Source organism: Balaenoptera musculus, chromosome 15 (assembly GCF_009873245.2).
Source record: "Balaenoptera musculus isolate JJ_BM4_2016_0621 chromosome 15, mBalMus1.pri.v3, whole genome shotgun sequence".
Taxonomy (NCBI): domain Eukaryota; kingdom Metazoa; phylum Chordata; class Mammalia; order Artiodactyla; family Balaenopteridae; genus Balaenoptera; species Balaenoptera musculus.
In genome coordinates this window covers 79607895-79627112 of record NC_045799.1, presented here as the reverse complement: position 1 = coordinate 79627112, position 19218 = coordinate 79607895, and the positions used below count along the sequence as shown (strand labels likewise).

At 59.7% G+C, this 19218-nt stretch overlaps 1 protein-coding gene across 1 annotated transcript in view; it reads right to left on the bottom strand.

Annotated features, from left to right (window-relative positions):
• Positions 1 to 1789: 1789 nt before the first annotated feature.
• The window catches only part of SRRM3 (serine/arginine repetitive matrix 3), a 55013-nt gene continuing 37584 nt past the window's right edge, over positions 1790 to 19218 (bottom strand). The window contains 11 exon segments of the mRNA XM_036826859.1: positions 1790 to 3259; positions 4408 to 4440; positions 4442 to 4487; positions 4873 to 5010; positions 5091 to 5315; positions 5803 to 6173; positions 15733 to 15910; positions 16259 to 16363; positions 16939 to 16989; positions 18851 to 18886; positions 19014 to 19076. Coding sequence (XP_036682754.1) covers positions 2702 to 3259; positions 4408 to 4440; positions 4442 to 4487; positions 4873 to 5010; positions 5091 to 5315; positions 5803 to 6173; positions 15733 to 15910; positions 16259 to 16363; positions 16939 to 16989; positions 18851 to 18886; positions 19014 to 19076 — 1804 coding nt within the window. The 3' untranslated portion in view covers positions 1790 to 2701.

Genomic DNA, 19218 nt, shown 5'->3' with positions numbered 1-19218 from the left:
TGCCCTCGGCTGAGAGAGGCGGGGGTGGGAGGGTCGGGGGAGTAGGCCAGGGGGCTTCCAAGAGCGCCTCAGAGAGGCAGGGGAGGGGGGTAGTCAGCTGGGACCCCCAAATTGGGCATGTGCATTTGTGACTTGCTACCCTGGGTCTGGGGCTGTAGGAAACGGATTAAGAAAAAGGGGCGAACTTGCCAGGACACGGGAAAGCCTTGTCCAGCCTCCTGGCTGCTGTGTGTGCGGGGAGGGGAAGGATGGAGGGGTCCCTGAGGCCCCAAGTGCAGAGAGAGAGGTGAGGAGAGGACGTCCTACACCCCAAATGCCACATCTTGCTAAGGTTCCCCCATCCCTGCCCCTGTCTCCCCCTCCTTGTTACCCGACATAGAATTGGAATTTCCTGTTTTCCTGCCTGCCTTCCAGTGTTTTTCCCTTTTCCCAAGGTAAGAGCAGAAGAGTTCAGTCTGAACCCTCCGTCTGCGGGAGGGACAGGGGCCTGGTTCCCTCCCTGTCCTTCTCAGCGGAACAGGCGCCAAGTAGCCAGGGAGGTGCTGAGGAAAAGAGCTTCGGGCTTCCAGGCTGCCATGGATCCTCCCCCAGGGATCTCTCCTCTCTGTCCAGGCCTGTTTTGTATCCCTTCTGGCGCGCCGCCAACCAGCAGTTTTTTTTTTCCTCTCTCTCTCTCTGTCGCCCTCTAGGGTCTTCCTGCTGCCACCATGCCTTTGGTCTCCACCCTCCCCCCACGGTTGCTGGAACCCCTCACGCCATAGTTGCCTCGTTCACTCCTTCACTCATTCAAAAAACATCTCAAGGGTGCCTGTTTGGGGAATGCAGAGATAAGAAGGGATGGCCTGGGCTCCAGAAGCTCACAGATTTAGGGAGAGAGAGACCCGCCAACAAATAACTGGATCAAGAGCTTGATACCCTAAAGGCAGGAACAGACCTAGGGCTGGAGGAATCCAGAGGCGGGAGTGGCCACTGCAGCTGGGGATCGGGAAGGCTCCTAGGAGTAGGAGGCAGCTGAGCTGCGCCTGGAACCACGAGCTCTCGGGAACCTGTGGAGGTGGAGAGGGGCCGAGGGGGGCCGGGGAGGAGGGTCCGCTGGAGTCAAGGACAGTGATGGGAGCGGAGGTTGGAGGGTGGCGGCGGGAGAGGATGGCAATTCCAGGTGGAGCCATTCGCCATTCGGAAGCCCTTCCAAGTGCTACAAGCTGGTGGACATGGTCACGGGATCCTCATAGTGGGGCGTTCTGTTTCCTTAATTCAATACTGTGTCCTCAGAGCCAGGAACTGGGCATGGCACATAGTAGGTGTTGAGTAAGCATGTATGGAAAGAGGGAGGGAATGGTCAGATTTGAATTTTAGTTATGGTGGGATGGACTGGGGGGGGCCAGACCCAAGCAGGCCGGCTGGTGAGCAGGTGGGCCTAGGAGGGGTTGTGGTTAGAGGCCAGGAGCGGGGGTGGGGCAGAAAAGGAAGTGGCACTGCCTGGTCACCTGGCTGCAGCCTGGCTGTGGGGTGCAGATGAGGAAGGCGGTCCGGCTGGGCAGTGAGGGAATGGAAGGGGGGAAGGGGAAGGGGCAGCTTTGGGCTCGTGTGAGACAGGCTGAACTTTCATGCCCACCTTAGGGTATGTTTCATGCCCCCATCCCCTCCAAGAGGTGGCATCTCCAGAGCAGGGCCAAGTTTGCTTTCCCTATAGCCCCAAACCCTACCTGAGGCCCAGATGAGGACCCTCTGCCTTCCCCACACTCCCCAGGTACCCAAATCCACAGAGGCCTGGTCTCACCACCTGCCATCCGGGCACCAAGTGTTTTATTAGAGTCCAATTTTTATCCGCACCGCGGAGAAGGAGGGGGAAACAGAGGGGGGGAACCCGGACCAGACCCCAGACCCCTCCCCCCACCGGAGCCCAGGGCATCTGCCCTGTTGGGCCGAGGAAGACTTCGTGAGATCCCTGAGGGCCCCGGGAGGAGGGGGCTGGGAGCAGCAGCAGAGGGCTGGGGGTCGCTGCTTCCCCATCCATGCCCCAGGCCAAGGCCCTCAGTCTAGATTCTACCCTTTCTTCGAAGGGGTGTAGCACCCCTCTCTGGAAGAGGAGGAGGAAGTGCTCCCTTTGGCTCCCTGCTCCCTTGGGCAGCCCCAAAGGGCACGTCATCCCAGGCCTGCTGCCATCCGGCCCAGGTCCCAGCCACTGGGCACACCGGGACCCCGAGGCCTGCTCAGTCCGCCGACTGCATTGCTCTTCCCCTCCCAGGCTCCTCCTCCATCTACCGCTTCTCTTTTTCACCTCCTGACCCGAACCCCTTTTGATCTCAGGGTCAGGTGCAGCTGTGGTCTGTATATCCCACCTCTTGTCATGCAGAAGGCCTGGCTGGCGTGGCCTTGGCCCAGGGCATGGGGCGAGGGCTGGAGGGGAGAGCCTGGCCTGGAGAGGTGCGACCAAGGGTGAGCTCCCTGGCCCCTCAGGCTGGGGCTTAGGGGCCCACCCAGTCAGGGCACTCTTGGGCCAGGGGAGGGGTCTGGGGAGGCTCTGGGGCCAGCCTCCAGCCCTCAGCCAGGGTCCTCCTGCAGCCGGCTCGAAGGAAGTGGTTCCTCAGCCCGGATGGTGGTGCACCAAGGGTTAGGCCATTCTTCCTCCTGTCTAACTTAGCTCCGGCTTGCTGTCCCATCTCCGTGTCCGCCCAGTGGTAGAGAGGAGCTGAGGGTCCTATGGAGTGGCAGGGGAGGCTCCCAGGTCTGGCACCGTCAAAGGTGTCCCTGGGTCCACTGAGCTGAGGTCCCCAGCCTGGTGAGCTGGCATCAAGCAGGAAGCGGGGCAGGGTGATCCCTGTGTTCGAAACGGCTCTTTGTTCCCTGGACGTGGTGGGTGAGCAGGAGGTGAGGGCGGGGGCCCTCCAGAAGCAGCAGAATCCAGCTCCTCTTTGTCTTCAGGGCCCCCGCCCTCAAGGTCTTCCCTGGACCCGGGACCTCTTTGCAGGCCCCCTGCAGCTCCTGGGTCCTGACCCCTTGCCTCTCCCTGTGCCAGGGGGCACGAAACTGGGTCGGCTGGGCTCAGAAGCCCCCGCTCTCTGAGCTGCTCCGGCTGTGGTAGCTGGGACTGGGGGTCCGGGAGGGGCTGCGAGTGCGGCTGCGGGTCCGACTGCGGCTGCTGTAGCTTCCATGGCTGTGGCCCGGGCTGGGGCTCCGGCTTGAGTAGTCGCTGCTCAGGCAGCTGGAGGAGGATGAGGGGCTGGGCCGGTAGTAGGGGATGGGACGTTTTCGGGCACTGCCGGGAGGGAAGAGCTGATTACAGGCCATCCAAGGCCCTGAGCTCTGCCAGTCCTGGGCCCTCACTCAGGCCCTGAGCCCCTCCCCAGCAGTGGCCAGGGCTTCCCTGCCTCAGTTTCCCCTGGGCCTTGACCTTGGAATTCTCCCTGCCTCCACCCCTGCCCCAGCAAGACTGGACATGCAGTGGTCCAATTTTATGTTGATCACTTTGTTTTTCCTCATTGTCTGCAGGGAAAGGGGACCAAGTCTTTGCTTGACTGGAGTAGGTGCTCAATAAACATCTGTTGAATAAATGCAACTTTTAAGTGTAGACAACTCACATCAGCCAAGCTAAGCAGTGGCTTCTGTGCATGGGAGGGTTTGTGAATATGGCCCACTCCTGCTTCTTTGTTCCCCACAGGATGGAGGATTTTGGTTCTCAGGTCACTCAGAGGGAACAAGAGGAGCCCCCTGGCCACTGCTGCCCATGCCCAAGGCCCTGGCCCAGGCCTGCCGGCCCCCACTCCTTACTCAGCTACCTCCCGCTGGCCCGGAGTTAGTTTGAAGCCAGGAGACTGTGACCCAGAGAAAAGAAAAGAGAGTTAAGGGGGCGACAATGCCCCATTGCGTGGGGTTAATTCTGAGGAAGAAAACAGGTGTATGTTAGTGGGAGGAGGAGGAGGCAGCCTGGGAGGGGGCTGAAGGGGGTGCCAGGTGGAAGGTGTGGAGGCTGTCTTAGGACCCCCTGCTTACGGGGGTATCTGGGGGGGGGGGTGTCCCAAGCCTGGCAGCCTGGCCTCCAGCTCTGATGTGAGAACTGAGGCCCGGAGAAGCACGCTGATCTCCCGTGGCTGCCCAGCAAGGCCAGGGCAGAGCGGGGCTCAGAATTTTGCCTGTGGCCCTCTACCCCATGTCGGGGATCTAGGGCTGCAGGGTGATTTCCACAAATGCAGACCATCATCTCACCTGGAGACCCAGGCCCAGACCCTCCAGTCCCGGCAGACTGTGTGGGCAGAGTGGGAGGGACCGGTTCCCCTCACAGCTGCCCCAGAGACCAGACTGCCGGTGCCCCCTCCTCCAAATCCCCCAGGGGGCTGGGAAGTGAGCAGAGAGCTTAGTGAGAAAAGGAGAGGCAGACAGACAGCCGGACAGAGCCAGTCAGCTCACATGGGCATCTCCCCTGCAGCCTGTGGAGAGGGGGTCCACCCGGCCCCCAGGCTGGCCACAGGCCACTCAGCAGGCTGGACCTTGAGATGAAGGAGAAAAGGACACATCATTGCCAGGAGATGAATGTGGGGAGGGAAGGAGGAGGGAGGGGCTCCGAGAGGGATGGCTGGAATCTTCCAGAGCTGAACTCCTTGCCTGCTGCTGTACCCAGACCCCAGAACCGGGCCCCTCCCCTCCATGGCCCTCAGGACGCTTCCCTTCTGGAGGCCTCCCTCCCCGAAGTGAGCCTGCACCTCTGTCTCTCGGGTCCCAACCCCTCCCCAGCACCTCAGTCCTAGCCTGAGCGCCCTCTTCCCTCTCCCAACCCTCACCTTCTCTCCTTCGGCGCCCTCCCCTCCCCGCACCAGGTGCGCTAGGTCGAGGACCCCCCAAGGTCCCCGCGGCCCGGCCCCGGCCCCTCCTTACCTGGTGATGCGCCGCGGTTCCATGAAGCTGGGCGAGTCCCGGCGCCGCTTGCGGATGGGCGAGTAGCTGCGGGAGCGGCGCCGGGCGCGGACGGCCTCGGCCTCGGCGTGCCTCGCGCGGCCCTCGCCGTCCTTGTCCCTGCGGGGCCCGGCCCGAGATGAGCGACGCGGCCCGGCAGCCCCGGCCGGTCCCGCCGCCACCCCTGGGCCCGCACTTACCGGCCCAGGGTTTTCTTGGGCGACGGCGAGCGGCTGGGGCTGCGGGCCCTCTTCTCCGCGGAGCGCGAGCGGGATTTGGAGGGCGAGCGGCTGGAGCTCCACGAGCGAGGGTGCGGGCCCGGGCTGCGCGACGAGCTCTTCCCCTCCGGGCCGCCGTGCCTGCCGTGCGCGCCCGGGGACGGGGAGGTGCTGGCGGGCCGGGCGCGCGGGGGCCGCTCCTTGGCCCTGGAGGAGGGGCACGGCGACAGGGGGGGCTCAGCTGGGAGACAGTGGGCCCCGGGCAGGGGAGGAGCGGGGGGTGGGGGGCCCGGTGACAGGGAAGGGCTCAGGGAGAGAGTGGGCGCCCCGGGGGGGAAAGGACTCAGGAGGGGAAGGGGTTCTATGGGGTTAGTGCGGAGGAGGAGGTTGTTGTGTTGGGGGTCGGGGAAAAGTTCCCGGAGGAGGGAAGGGGGCCCTGGTGGGGGGGAGAGGAATCGGTGAGGAAGACGCTGTTCCGTGCTGTCGAGGGAGAGTGATCATGGTGGGGGGGGGGCGAGTACGGGAGGAGGGCGCTCTGTTGTGGGAGGAGGATCTGGATCTTAGCGCGGGGGCGGGTGGACAGGTCCGCTGCGGGGAGAGGGGTCGGTGCTGGGGCGCTCAGTGCGCGGGGAGGGGGTATGACCGGGGAGGGGAGGGGAGCCCGGTGCGGGTCCCAGGGGCCGAGCCCGCTCACCGTTTCCCGTGCCCGCCGTGACCTCGCTCGGAGCCGGGCTCGGGCCCGGGGCCGGGGTCGCCGCCGCCCGAGTCGCTGCTGGAGCGGGCCCTGCTGAGCGAGCGCGACGAGCCCCGGGGCGGCGCGGGCCGGGCGCGCCGGCGGCCCCTGCGGCGGGGCGCGGACGCCGAGGACCGCGAGCGCCGCCGCCTCCGCCTCCGCCGCCGCCGCCGCCGCCGCCGCCGCCTGGCCGCCCCGCCGGCCGCGCGGCCTCCTCTGCCCTGCGACGACGGCGCCGAGCGCGGGCTCGGGCTCTCCTTCCCACGCGCGGGCGGCGTGGCTACGCCGGCCTCCGCCTGGTCGCGGGCCCTGGGCGAGGGCGAGCTGGGCTTCTGACGGGGAGAGAGGCAGAGAGGGCACGTAGGGGGTGGAGAGGGGACGGAGAGGGCGACAGAGGCGGGCAGAGACGGAGAGACAGAGGAGACGGAGAATCCAGAGGGGGAGAGGCAGAGGCAGAGCCGAGAGGAAAGAGACGGGGAGAGGTTAGAGAAGCAGAGAGACAGAGCGGAGACAGGAAAGGAGAGACAGAGAGAGAGGACAGATCCAGAGAAGGAGCGAGAGGCCGAGGGGGAGAGAGCGGGCGGGCGGGGTGGGGGGAGAGAAGGAGAGGGGGCTTTCACCGGGCCCAGGCCGGGGGCTGCCAGTCCCGGAGCATCGCACACACGGTTCCCCGCGCCTGCCCTGCCTCTGCCTCTCCTGAGTGTCCACCTTCTGGCCTCAACAGTGCAGCTCATGCAAGGTTCTCGGCATGCAAAACACAAGAGGGACGGAGCGGTGGGGGGGGGGGGGCTGTCAGGGAGGGGGAATCCAGGACGGGCACGGGGGCTGGCATTGCCCCCCCCCCTCGACGGGACGGAGGATCCCGGCAGAGAGAAGAGAGAGGGCGGGCACCGGGAGGCGGGGCCAGGGCCAGCCCACCAGGCCAGGCCGCCCAGCGCTTGGGGGTGGGTGAGGGGATGGAGGGGGCACACGGCACACAGATGGGGGTGGGGGCGAGGCGGGACAACTGAACTCAAAACTGAACCGAAGAAAGGGAGGAAAAACGAAATAAAAAACAAAATCCACAAATGTCATTAGATACCGAAATCAAAAACAATGTCTTAACTCCTGGGGAACTGACATTTTTCTGTTAACATTTTTTCTTTCTTTGTTTTCCGGCCCTGCAGAGATCTGTGGAGCTGTCAGTAGCACCCGACTGTCTTTCTGTTTCTCTCTTTTCTTTTTCTTTCTTTTTCTTTTTCTTTTTTTTTTTTAAGTTCTGATTTTTTAAGTCCCTCTTGGTTAACGTCCACTTACCAATAAAGTGGCACTTCCTCCTTTAGTAGGTAAGATGTGTAAGAGAAGGGAAAAGTGTGGTAGCGTAAGTTCATCATTAGATTCACAAAAATGCAAGAGAGATAGAGAGAGAGAGAGAAAAACGCAACCACCCCATTCTAGGCCGAGAGGAGGCCATGCCACCTCTGGAGGAAGGATTAGCAGTGCCCGGCTCCTCGGGCCTGAGCAGGCACCTCTTGGGTGACCACTGGATAGAGATGTCGAATGTTTTTCCGAAAGTGGAGTCAGGACACAAGCATCGGGCTACAGAAAACCAGAAAGGGCACCTGGTACCGTCAAAAGGGCCCTGGCTGGGAAGCAGGGGTCTGAGAGTCTGCCACAATCTCACTGAGTGACCCTGGCCAAGTCACTTCCCTAGTCTGGGCCTTAGTTTCCCCATCCACAAAATGAGACAGTCAGGGTCAGGTTTTGCTTCTGGATGTCCCTTCCAGAGCAAATATTCCAGGATTCCCTGACCACCCTTTCCATCCCCCTCCCTCCACAGAACTGACCCTTCCTCCTGTCCTTGGGCTTCCATCCAGTAACAGTTGACTGCACTTGTCTGTCTGTAAGTCTGTCCCCCATCCCTCCCCACCCCCCAATCACCAGCACCAACTTGACTTTGAGCACCTCCAGGGCCAATGTGGTGTTGGATTCAGCTTTGTAACCTCAGTTTTTATCACAGAACTTGGCATCTAGTAGGGCCTCAGTGCGGTTTGCTGAGGAAGGAAGAAATGCCCTTACAAGGGCCAGGGCCAAACCAGGGAGTCCTAGGAAAGGGGCAGGGTCTGGGTCAAGCTCTTTTGGCAGCCTTTTTGGAGGAGAGAGCAAAACAAGCTGCCACGCCTCAGGGCACCTTGCTGCCAGGGACTGGAAAGAGTGTGGCTTCCTTGGCATGGCCCTGGGTGCTTCCTGGAGGGGGTGGGGGTGTGGCGTTAAGACCTCTCTGTGCTAAGCCTGAATCCCTAGACGAAGAAGTCAGCTCCCTCCGCGGCAGGGCACACCTAGCTCTCGATTGGTGGCTGCAGGAGCCAATGAACACCAGCCATAGCAGGGAGAGCAGCTGTCCAGAGCCAAATGGGCCATGAAGACCTGGGAGAGCCTTCTGTATAGGGCAGCGGCAGAGGGAGACACAGGCAGGCAGAATGGATATCACTGGGTACCGAGGTGCCCCTTGAATCCTCTGACTTTCCTGATTACCAGCTCACCTCTGCTAGGAGAGATGGACGCTGGGCTGTTCCGCCATGGCCCCTCTGAAATGGCAATCCATTCTCAGTAGACCAGGAGACGCTTGTCCTCCCTAACACATAACCCCCTCCACCCCAGCAGGTGGCCAGTGCCTCACAGCGCCCAAGCCCCCAGAACTAGGTTCTGTCATCCAGCATCCTTTTCCCTCCAGAGGAGGCAAATGAGAAAGAAGTCTCCAGGATCCTAAGCACTGAGATCCAAGCCCCTGGGCCAGACTCCTTGTGCTGAGCCGGGTGCTTCCTGCCTAGCATGTCTTGAAGTGCAAGCTCTTCCCCACTTCCCTCTCACCTCCTTCAAGCCAAATGGCTGCTAGAGCCCTAGATGATAGTAATTGGCAAAGTGGACCACCCTGGGATTAGCTCTGATATGAGTTTGCTGTGAAACCTTAAGGAAGTGACCAACTCTGGGAAGCTCAGTTTCCCCACTGGTAAAGTGGGGGATAGCTGGGTCTCTGCTAGGTGGGCCTGTATAGGGGCTGAGAGGTTCGTTTCAGAGAACAACTCTTACTCATGGTCCCCTTACAGATGAATAGGGTCAGAGCAAGGCAGGAAGGCCTGGGGCCCCATGGGTATCTCCCAAGTGCCAGGATGGAGGAGGATGGGAGGATGGCTATGCTGGGTAGGGTGGCAGATAGCACCTCCCTGGGGAGACTTCTAGAGCCAATCTCACCCTTATCCACACATCCCTCCAGAAGCCCTGGAGAAAGAGTCGCTGTGATCCTGCCAGAGGGTGAGCCTCTTCCCCAGCTTGGGTCTCATTCTTCCCAGGAATTGAGGGAGATCCAAGTCCAGACACCATGGAACTTCATGGACGGACAGGCCTGTGGTGGCCAGGGACCCCCAAACATCCCCAGAAGCCTGCTCTTTGTGACTCTTGTCCCTCTTGCCTCTTTCCCCTGGATAATGCCTATCACCCCCCTACCCTAGCAAGAGGTCACCACCTCCAGGAAGCCTCTCCTGATCCTCACCCTGAGTCGGGTGCTCTCTTCTATGATCCCACAGACCCTTGTTCCTTCCCTTAGTATGGACTGTGCCATATGGTTCCTTCCCTTAGTATGGACTGTGCCCTGTGCCAGGGCTGGGGCTACCGTGACCAGCAGGAGCTCCCCATCCATGGTTCAGCTCTTCCCTCTCATCGTTCTGAGTGATCTTCATCAGTCCTCCAGCCTGACAGGCGGGGGCTGTGAACCCAGGTCTGCCTGCCTCTCCCCTGGCATGGACACCAAGATGGGGCCTGGTACGGAGGAGTGCCAGCATGTGCTGGCCTAGTGTGTGCATGTATGAATGAATGAGTGAGTGAGTGAATGAAGGACCTCACCTGCCTCTGAGCCCTGCTCCCAGGAGCCCCTCTGCTCCTTGGTACCACCTGCTACCTGACATCTTCTGCTTATGTAAGACATTTTTGAGGGGAAAGATAAGAGTAGCAAGGGACAGGGTGCTTGCCCAGTCCTGGTATCCTTAAGGACAAGAACAAGTGAGCATCTGGAACAGCTACACCCTCTAACTTAGCACGTGAAAATCCTATTTTGGGGGCCCTGGTCACATCAGGTACTCCTTGAAGGTGAGGCCTCCACTCCCGCATCAGGCTGGGACGGAGCCTCCTCCCTCAGACCGGCAGCACTTTCTCCCTCCCTGAACAATTTCCTTGTCTGCCCTCCAGCACCACCCAGGGATGAGGGATACTCTGGTGGGTGAGCTCCCCAGGACCTGCCCCTGGGACCAGCATGGGGGGAGGAGAGCATGAATAGCCAGGCTTTCTCTTTTCAAAGCTGAGGATGGAGGCCCACTGAGGCCTCACGAGGGTTGGGGTGTCAAACTTCTGCAGCGGCTCCCAGGTGGGACAGGAAACAGTTTAAAGGGCAAGTATGGGGAGATGGGGTCCGTGAGGACCTACTCCTGATGTGTACCCTCAGTGTGGCTGGATGAGCTCTGGGCTGGGAGTCACAAGTCTCAGGATCTAGGCCTGGTTCTCCATCAACATCTTGAGGGACCCTGGCCCCTACTGACTGTCCCTTCTGGACCATCTGCACTGAGGGACCCCATTTAGCCCACGTTTGGAAGATGGAAGGATGCTGGGGGACTGAGGGAGCCCCTGACTGGGTTGGGTTGTGGTCCAGGCAGGGGGTGGGAGAGCTGAGTATCCCCTCCATCTCTCAAATTGCCCCCACAGAGACTTTACTAAGTAGGTCATCTACATCCGGTAGCTGTTCCTGGCCAGCTCACGTCACCCCTGAAGTTCAACTACCATTACGCCCAAAAGATGGAGCGGTGGGGTTCAGTCCTGGTGCCAGCTGCTGCACCTGCCACCAGGGCAGGACCGTGGGAGCCCAGCAGGCCCTGGAGGGTGGGACAGAGCTCTTTCCTCAGGCCTGACCTCAGCCAGAACTTCTTCCAAGATCTGGAGGCCAAGAGGCCCAGCACAGGCCCTTCCACCACTGCTTATTGCCCAAGGTGACCCCGGGGACTGGCAGGCGTGAGGGTGAGGGGTTTAGCAGCTACTCCAGACGACAGAAATCAAATTGGCTTCACCGCAGCATACAGTCCAGGAAGGGAACACAAACTCGGAATGCTAAACCACACAGAAATGCATTCGGACAACAAAATGAGAAAGAGAGGGCGTGAGGGAGGCTTGGGGGATGGGGGCGGGGATGGAGAGGAAGAAGAAGGAGAAGGGGAAGGTGGGAAAGGGGGGAAGAATGAACCAGAAAAGTTGTCAGGAAAAGTCAAGAAAACTAAACGACAAACCAGGAAACACAGCTTTGTAGCTCATTTGGAGAAAATGCAAGTTACAAATGAGTAGTCATTAAAATAAAGAAAGAAAAAGGCAGGGGGAGAAAACCAACCAGAGCGAGATTGAGAGATTGAGAGAGAAAGAAAACCACATTCAAACCAAGCAGAGTGGCGGGGCTTATCTGGAGATGGGAGCGGCGCACAGCGGAGCCGGGATACCTACCTTCTCAGTGGTCAGGGACGGGAATGCAATAATAAAAAAGAAAAGAAGGTCTCCGCATTGGGAATGCAGAATCGGGGGAAGACAGTGTCTCTAAGCTGCGCTCCCCCTCTGAGTCAGCACAGGGCAGCCATGCGGCTTTCGGCCTAGTCCCTGGGATGGGAGGGGGTTCCTGCCCAGCCATTTCTGTTTGCTTCTTTTTTTTTTTTTTTAAACCCACAGGCTCCAAGAGCCAACCTTTCCTTAACCTTCAAACAACAGAAAACCTCCAGAGGGCATGCAGGAAGCAGCTGATGGAAACAGAACCACAGCATGGGTGAAGGAGGGGCTGGCAGCAGGGGGAGAGAGGCCCAAGTCAGGGGAGAGAGATGGCCAGGAAGAGACAGGGAGACATGGGGAGAGAGACAGACAGACGACAGAGAAACAGAGGCAGAAGGAAACAGACAGGCAGGAAGACAGAGGGGAAGGTGGACCCAGACAGAAGAGAGAAAAGCTGTTTAAACAAGGGCAATCAGAGTGGACAGATGGGGTGAAAGGGAATCATGCATTTAAAAGGGAAGGCAACCACAGATTGAATTTGGAGGATTGGCTCAGCCTCAAGTCAACTCCCCTTTCCCCCTGGCTTCAGCATCATTTTAGCAAAATTTATCCCTCCTGTCTTCTGGCTTCATCCTGGAAGAAATGCCAAGATGTCCCTTCCTATCCTGACTGCCCCACCGCAGCCGTGGTCACTGCTCTTTCCTGGGGGTCGAGAGGGGGGAGGCTGGGATGAGGCAGGTCAGGGAGAGTCACGGGCACCTCTTCTTGGGGTCATTCTAGGCTCCCCATTAAGTGATGAGATTTGAGCCCAAGGCAGCTGCCAGAGAGAGCCCGGGGGCCTTGCTCGGGAACCTCGTCTGCCATCCTCACCAAACAACGAGGCTTCCTTCAACATTTCGGATGCTAGGGGCAGCTGCAGCCAAGCAGGTGCAAACCCTGCACAGCCTTTCTGGCCTATGTGCTGGGAGGGCAAAGCTAGCACTAGTCTGTGTTCTTGGGGGTGGGGGGAGGCAGGTGAGACAGGATGGAAGGGCTTGTTCCGTGAGGTCATCTTACTCTTCCGTCCCACGTTGTGTGACTTTGAGCCACTCCCTTTCCTCTCTGTGCCTCACTATTTATTTCCCTACATGTGTGTGAACTGTGAGGGCGCAGGGCTCCCTGGGTCTCTGAGGCAGCAATTGTGTAGAATCGGGAGTTGGGAGCATGCCCTTGACATCTGGCGGGGTCATCAGGGGGAACCTAGGAGCTGAGACAACCAGCAGCCACCTCCCACGTCCTCCTCCCCTTGCTCAGGGCTCCTGGAGTGTGTTTTCTATTGACAACCCTCCCACATCTTGGGATCTACCTCTAAAAAGCTGTGTGACCTTGAGCTTGTCACTTGACCTCTCTGAGCCACAGACAGCAGTAAGCAGCAGAACCCAGAAATCCCTCTGGGGCTCGGCCCTGGCCTGGGATGGGACATCTAAGAGATGTGTTGGGAGCTAGCACCCCGCTGGCCTCAGTCTCAAGCCCAGGATGGACTTTTTCTCTTGCCCGGGAGTATCTGGCTTTGAAGCCCTCACCTGAGTTAAACTCTATCAGGTGCCTTCAGCTCCCTCCTTTGGGGCCTCCCAAGGATCCGAGGCCTGGCAGGAAGGGGCTGAGCAGCCATCTTATTCTAGATGGAACTGAGGAAGTTCAGGGCTCTGGGACGCAACCCGGGTGACCTGGGACAAGTCTCTCCCCTTCCCTGGGTCTCCCAGCTTCTCTCCAAGGTTCCTCATAGACTGAGACACAGAATCACCATCTGCACCACTTTTGTTAACTTAAAAGCTGAAGCAGTCCCAGCTCATGCCCCGGTGGTGAGGAGAGGGCTGGCTGCTGCCGAAGATTTGGCAGGAGCTATTGGTGTGGGAGTCGTGTTTTTAAAGTTATCTTCCCTTTTAAATTCTGATTACAAAGGAAAAAAAATATAGAGAGACATGTATATGACTAATGTTCACTTGAGATTCAAAAACCATCTCTGCATTAGGAGAAGTTCCCACAGTAACACGCACAAAAGCAAAATTCTAGAACAACATAGAAGATAGAAAAAACAAAAAACAGAGAGATACTTTGCATTTCTGTACGTTACAAAAGGGAATAAAAAAAGAAAAGAAAGAAAAAAAAAGGGAATACAAACAGAAACAAAATAACAGGAAAAGTTACATAAACTTCCCCACCCTCTTCCCTTCCGGCTAAACAAGAAATGGAATCACAATATTACCACGTTTCAAATGGGAGGCTAAAAAAAACAAACAAAAACATAGACGGGGTTAAAAAACGGTGAGCTTTTTCTTTTCCCGTTTGTTTCTCTCTCTCTTTTTCTTTTTTTAATGGTAGCGTCCAAGAATACCACCCCACCCTCCAGTACTTTTTCCCAAAGACATTTTTGGTTAATGGCCAAGTCTGTGACCCCAGCCCCTATCTCACCTCCCTGGAATGAGAACTAGTCTCATTTTGCTCCTCAGAAAGGATCTGCAGGCCAAGAGGGGATCAGGTGCGGGTGAGAGGCCTGGGATGTTCTGAAGTCCCAGACCTCTAAGGGCCCAAAGGGTAGGGAGAGGGTTTGGGGAGCATGCTTTGTGAGAAGAGTAACAAAGTGCTGTCTTCTAGAAAACTCCCAGGGCGATGCCCAATTTGGTCCCATTTTTTGGGAGGGAGACAAGATGGCTGCCGAGGCTTCCTCCCCGAGGCCGGAAGCTAGGCCGCCTTCCCTGGCTGCTCTCTCCTGCGGTTTAGTTAGTCGCTATGCCATTTTGTCTGCGCAGGCCCTGGGCAGAGGCGGGGTTGCGGGGGGAGGGCCCTGATGGAGAGAACCTGCATTTCTGTGCCTCTCAGAGGATGTGGAGTTCCCACGAGAAGTTGTTTGGGGCATTGTGCTCTTCCCGCTCTGTGCCCATGGGGTTGGGGTTGGGGACGATGTCTTCTAGGTTTGCCCAGATTGGGCATCATCTCTGTGGCCTGTGGCACCAGTCCCTGTCCGGGCCGCCCTCAGCTACCTCTGTGAGCCCTCTCCCACTCCCAAGACAGGGCCAGGGGTATGGGAGGGATCCTCCCCATGTGGCCCAACGAGGTCCCTTGGAGCTCAGGTGCCTGGCGCGCTGTCCAGGTGGGGCAGTCTCAAGACAGGTAATGTCGTTAAACAAAAATTGATCTTGAGACTCAGAGCTTTTTGTCAGCTGCCCTTGACTTTCCTCCCTGAGGCCTTGAGAGTTAGGGTGTTTGAGAAAAGAAAGGGAGTGAAAGGAAACAGCCAGAAATCAAAATGAAACTGACCAACACGTACATGTTTGCTGCTGAGACCTGAGGTCTGGGGAGGGGCAGACTCCCCCCTTTCTGCTGAGGCTCCTGGGGCAGCCTGGAGGTCTGGGGGGGACCTGCAGGCCTGCTCACCCCCATTCCCCTGTGCCCATCCAGTGCCCCTGCCAGCACTGCAGTCCCCTCTCCCTGAGGGGACTCTACCCTGGACTCTAAGACTGACAGACAAAAGGGGATGTGGGCCTCCCCCGCCTCCCACCCTGGCCCAGCTCATCTACCTGGGAAAGGCTCTGCCAGCTCCTACCTTCACCACACCTGCCTGTGGCTCTCCAGGAGTTTGTTCGCCTCCTGGGGCGGGGGTGGGGTGGGGACAGTATCTCTGAGGCAGCAGTGAGTGCGCTGGGAGATGCCTTAGGAAGGATGGGCCATGGGAAGTGGAGCCCACGGGTTTGAGACACCTGTCCAAGTGTGGGCAGTGCCCGGGAAAGGACAGATTTTCCTTGGAGCAGGGACTTTAGAAATGCAGCTCTGTGGCAGCAAGGGGACTGAGATGGGGGAGGGATCTGGGAGGGGGAGAGGGGCTATGAGGGGCTTGAGGGAGGGCGGGCTTTCCAGGGGGGTAAAGGACTTTGTGGGGAGAGGGAGGCTCAGGGCCCAAGTGATGCCCCGGGGAGGTCCTGACTCTTGAATCCTGTTCCCGATTGCGACCCCTACCAATGTCCATGCTCCCTCCCACCCCAATATGCCTGGGGGAAGGGAGGCGGGAGGCCTTGTTTCCTTTCCAGCTCTTTACCCAACTGGCTGAGCGCCCCTGTGGTCAACCTTCTCTGGCCTTCAGTTTGCCAAGGTCAAGGGTGCAGGCCCCCCTCACCCTGACACCAGCATTCCTGGCCGCTCGGGTGCGGGGAGGGCGCCTGGGATGGGGGAGCGGCCGGCCCCGCCCCCGTGACGCACTCACTGGCCCCTGCCCCGCGGCGACCCGGCCCGACCCAGCTCCGCCCCGACCCAGCTCGGCGCAGCACGCGCGGCGCGGGAACCCTCTGCAAAGCCAAGCGTACGTACATCGAGCGAGCTGTGCGCCGAGCCGGGGCGGCCCCCGTGAGCTCCGCTCCGCTGCCTGCTGCCGCCGTTCTGCTGGGGTGACCCCCATCCGCTGCCGCCGGACGGGGAAGGAGACCGGCTCCCGCTGGACCGCTGGCTGCCCGTCTTCCGCCCGTCGTCTCGGTGCTTGGGACTCAGCCTACATGGGGGGAGCCGGCTTGGGACGCCCCGTGTGCAAGCGGCCGGTGCCAGGCTCGAAAGGCAGCCCTACCCCCACCCCCGTCCCCTCACTGCGCCGGGAAACCCTGGCATGGAGAGAGCAAGGCCCCAGCCCGCACACTGCCTCGGTTTCCATTCAGGGCCTGGGGCGCCCTTGGGCGCGGGCAGCAGCTCAGCCCTGGTAAATTTCTACCCGCTGCTGGGCTGCTGTCTGTCAGCCCCGCTCCCCAGCCCTGGGGATGGGGGAGTGTTTAAACTGCAGGTCCCTTCCCTCCAGCGGAAAGGGAGCTCAGCCCCACCTGAGCGCTCCCAGTGGCCCGCGGCCTACCTGCTGGGTGATCTGGAATCACTGTAATGGGAGGACAGTGAGGGACTGTGGGGGCTGCCGCTGCTGTGGCGATGGGACCTCCGGCCTGGGGACTCTGCATGTGGCCTGGGAAAGAAATCAGGCTGTACTCGAGTTCTGCCCCACCTCCCCAGGGGGGAACCCTGTGAAGGCCTGATGGAAGCCTCTGCTGACCTCCCTGCCCCCCGCTGCTGCCCCCATAGTCTCCCCCCCAGCCCCCCACAATAGTCTCTTACAAAAATAGCCTCATACAAAAATAACACAAACCCTGCGAGCTAGTCCATGTGGTCATTTGTCAGAATTAGGAAAAAGGCATCCTTTTCTGTAGACAGTCCCGGCCCCCCAAGACCTCACTCGCCCCTCAGTTGGTGTTCTTGTGACTGGGATGGGGGGGGGGGATGCAGGGGAGTCACAAGGACTGAACTTGAAAGGACCCTGGCCTGGGAGGCCACAGGTCTGGGTTCCACTTCCAGCTCTGCCACCGACTCATGGGGGCTCTTGGCTTCCTCTCTGGGTCTGAATTTTTCCTTCTGGGCAGCGGGGACAACATGAGCTATCTTCAAAGGCCTGATTCTGTGATTGTAGAAGGCCAGGTTTTCTGTGCGGTGTGGGGGAGGGAGGGGAGCGGGCTGAGGGGCTGGAGAGGGGTGGAGGGTACTCACCTCTTCCTTTCTTTGTTCTTTTCTTTTCTTTTGCTCTTGGGGCTTCGAGATCTACAGAAAGCAGAGGCTACCGTGACAGCACAGCCTGAGCCCTGAGCTGGCCGGGGGAGGGCGGGGCCTTCGAGCTCTGGAGCTGGCTGTGTCCAGGTGTGGATCTGAGATGTGTTCCTCTCTCGTACCGAGACTCCCTGGCTGGCGTGGGCTTGCCCACCCCACCCCACTGCTTTTGTCCCTTTTACTGTGCCAGGCCTTATTCCCTCCTTCTCCTGTAAGTCCTGGCCTGGATCACCTCCTGCCTGGGCCCCAACTGCTGTTCCCTCTGGCAGTGCCACAGGAGATGTGGCTATGGCCCCAGAAGGAGGGGTGACCTGCCCTTTCCTTCTGGCATTGGTCTTGGGATAGGCCCCTCTGATGAGTTGCCGTGGTGGGGGTGGCCCCTCCACACCTCATTTGCGTCCCCCGTGCCCCAGGTTCCCTCAGATGGCGCTCTCTAGGGTAGGGTCCAGGCCTCCTGCCTCTCTGTCCCCTCAGACTGTGGCCCAGCCTCGGGCCAGCTCACCAGGGGTTTAGGAAAGAAATGCTTTCCCTTGGACATGATGATCTTCCTGCTTTGGGGTTACTCAAACCCCATCTCATCTCATCCAGCTCTCTGGGGCGAGCCCCACAGCCCAGCTCCTTCTGCCTTTGACAAACGGACTGAGAAGTTTCTGATCAGGCTTCTCAGGTCTCGCCCTGTAGGTCTCTCAGCCTCACCCTCCCTGATGCCACCAGATTCCTGCTCAGTCCCTCTAGTCCTGAACAGATGCCTCCTTCTGATCAAACAATGAGGTGATGCTACGAAACGCCAGAATGTGTTTCACACAAGAGCAGAGCTGGGTGGGGGGCAGGCCCAGGAGTCCAGAGGTGTGGGTTCTAGAACTCATGCTGCCTGCTTCGGGGCCTCAGTCTCCCCCTCTGGAGCTGGTCTGGCCCTAGCTCACCTCTAGGTCTTTCCCAGGACCGATGGGAGCGGGACAGAGGATCTGTGCAAGCGGTTGGTGACCACTGGGGGGCGGTAGGGGCCCACACTGACCCTGAAGGACCGGAGCGGGGGCACAAGGGGGAGAGACGGGAAATTGGAGGGACAGGAGGAGGTGTTTGTTTAGGCTCCTCCCCCACCTTGCAAGTGGCCGTGGGCAAATTCTCACTGCGGGAATGGGACCGGGGACTCTGCCCCTCCCCAGGGCTGCTGGGAGGGGGTCTGGCTCCAGCGCCAACAGTGGGGATGTGACTGCCCCACATCGTCCTTTCCTCCATGCCGAGTTTTCCACTCCTTTCCACACCCCCACCTCTGCCCGGTTCCAGCCTTACACCTCCTCTCCCCTCTGCAGTCCATCCTGAGCAAGCCACTGTCCTGCTCAGAGCCCCCTGCTGGCTCCCAGCCCCACCTGAGTGGACGCTTCATAGCCTGGCAGCCAGGCTTGTTGGGGGCTGATACCTGCCCCGAAACTCCACCTGTAGGCATAGCCCGCTCACTCCGTCTCCTATCCACTGAGCCTTCCTAGCTCAACGTCCTTCTGCCTGTCATGCCCTTTCCCTGCAAGCTTGGGGTCCTGATGCTTCCGCCTTCCCGACTGGCACCTCCACGGCTGCACCCCTTGCACACTGGACCAGTATACTGTGTTGTCTGGGAATTCTTGGGGCCCCCAAGGCAAGGCTGACTCATGGGGCAGGCAAGGGTTGCAGTTGGCCTTCCTCCGCCCCCCACCCTCCAGTCCCCTGTCTGGCTCTGGGGAGGAGTCCCTGGAGTGGGAAGATGGAGCAGGACGGGACCCTGGCAACACCCCTCCCATCATGGCTTCCTTGGTCCCTGCAGGGGGGCACTGGCCTCTGTCCACATCCTCCTGTCCCGCCTCCAAAGGGCGCCACTCACCTGTGCCGTCTCTTCCTCCGGGACCCAGAATCAGACCTGTAGGGCCATAAAAGTGTTCTCTTGAGCATGCCTGGGGTGGCCTGAGGACAGGATCTGCACAGCCTTGGTCATGGCAGGGGTGGGGCGGCGGAAGTGAGAGGAGGCCCCCGGGGAGGGAGGGTACCTGTCTCGGCGGTGTTTCTTCACATTCTTCTTCCTCTTGCGCAGGGGTGAGGAGCTCCCACAGCTGCGGACACAGTGGAGGTGGGGGTCTAGTGAACTGGGGCCCTGGGATGAGGGGCGGTGGAAATGGCTGGGGAACCCCGGGTGCCTCGGGCCTCAAAGCTGGAAAGGGGATTCGAGGGCTTGAAGCCAACTGCCATTGCACA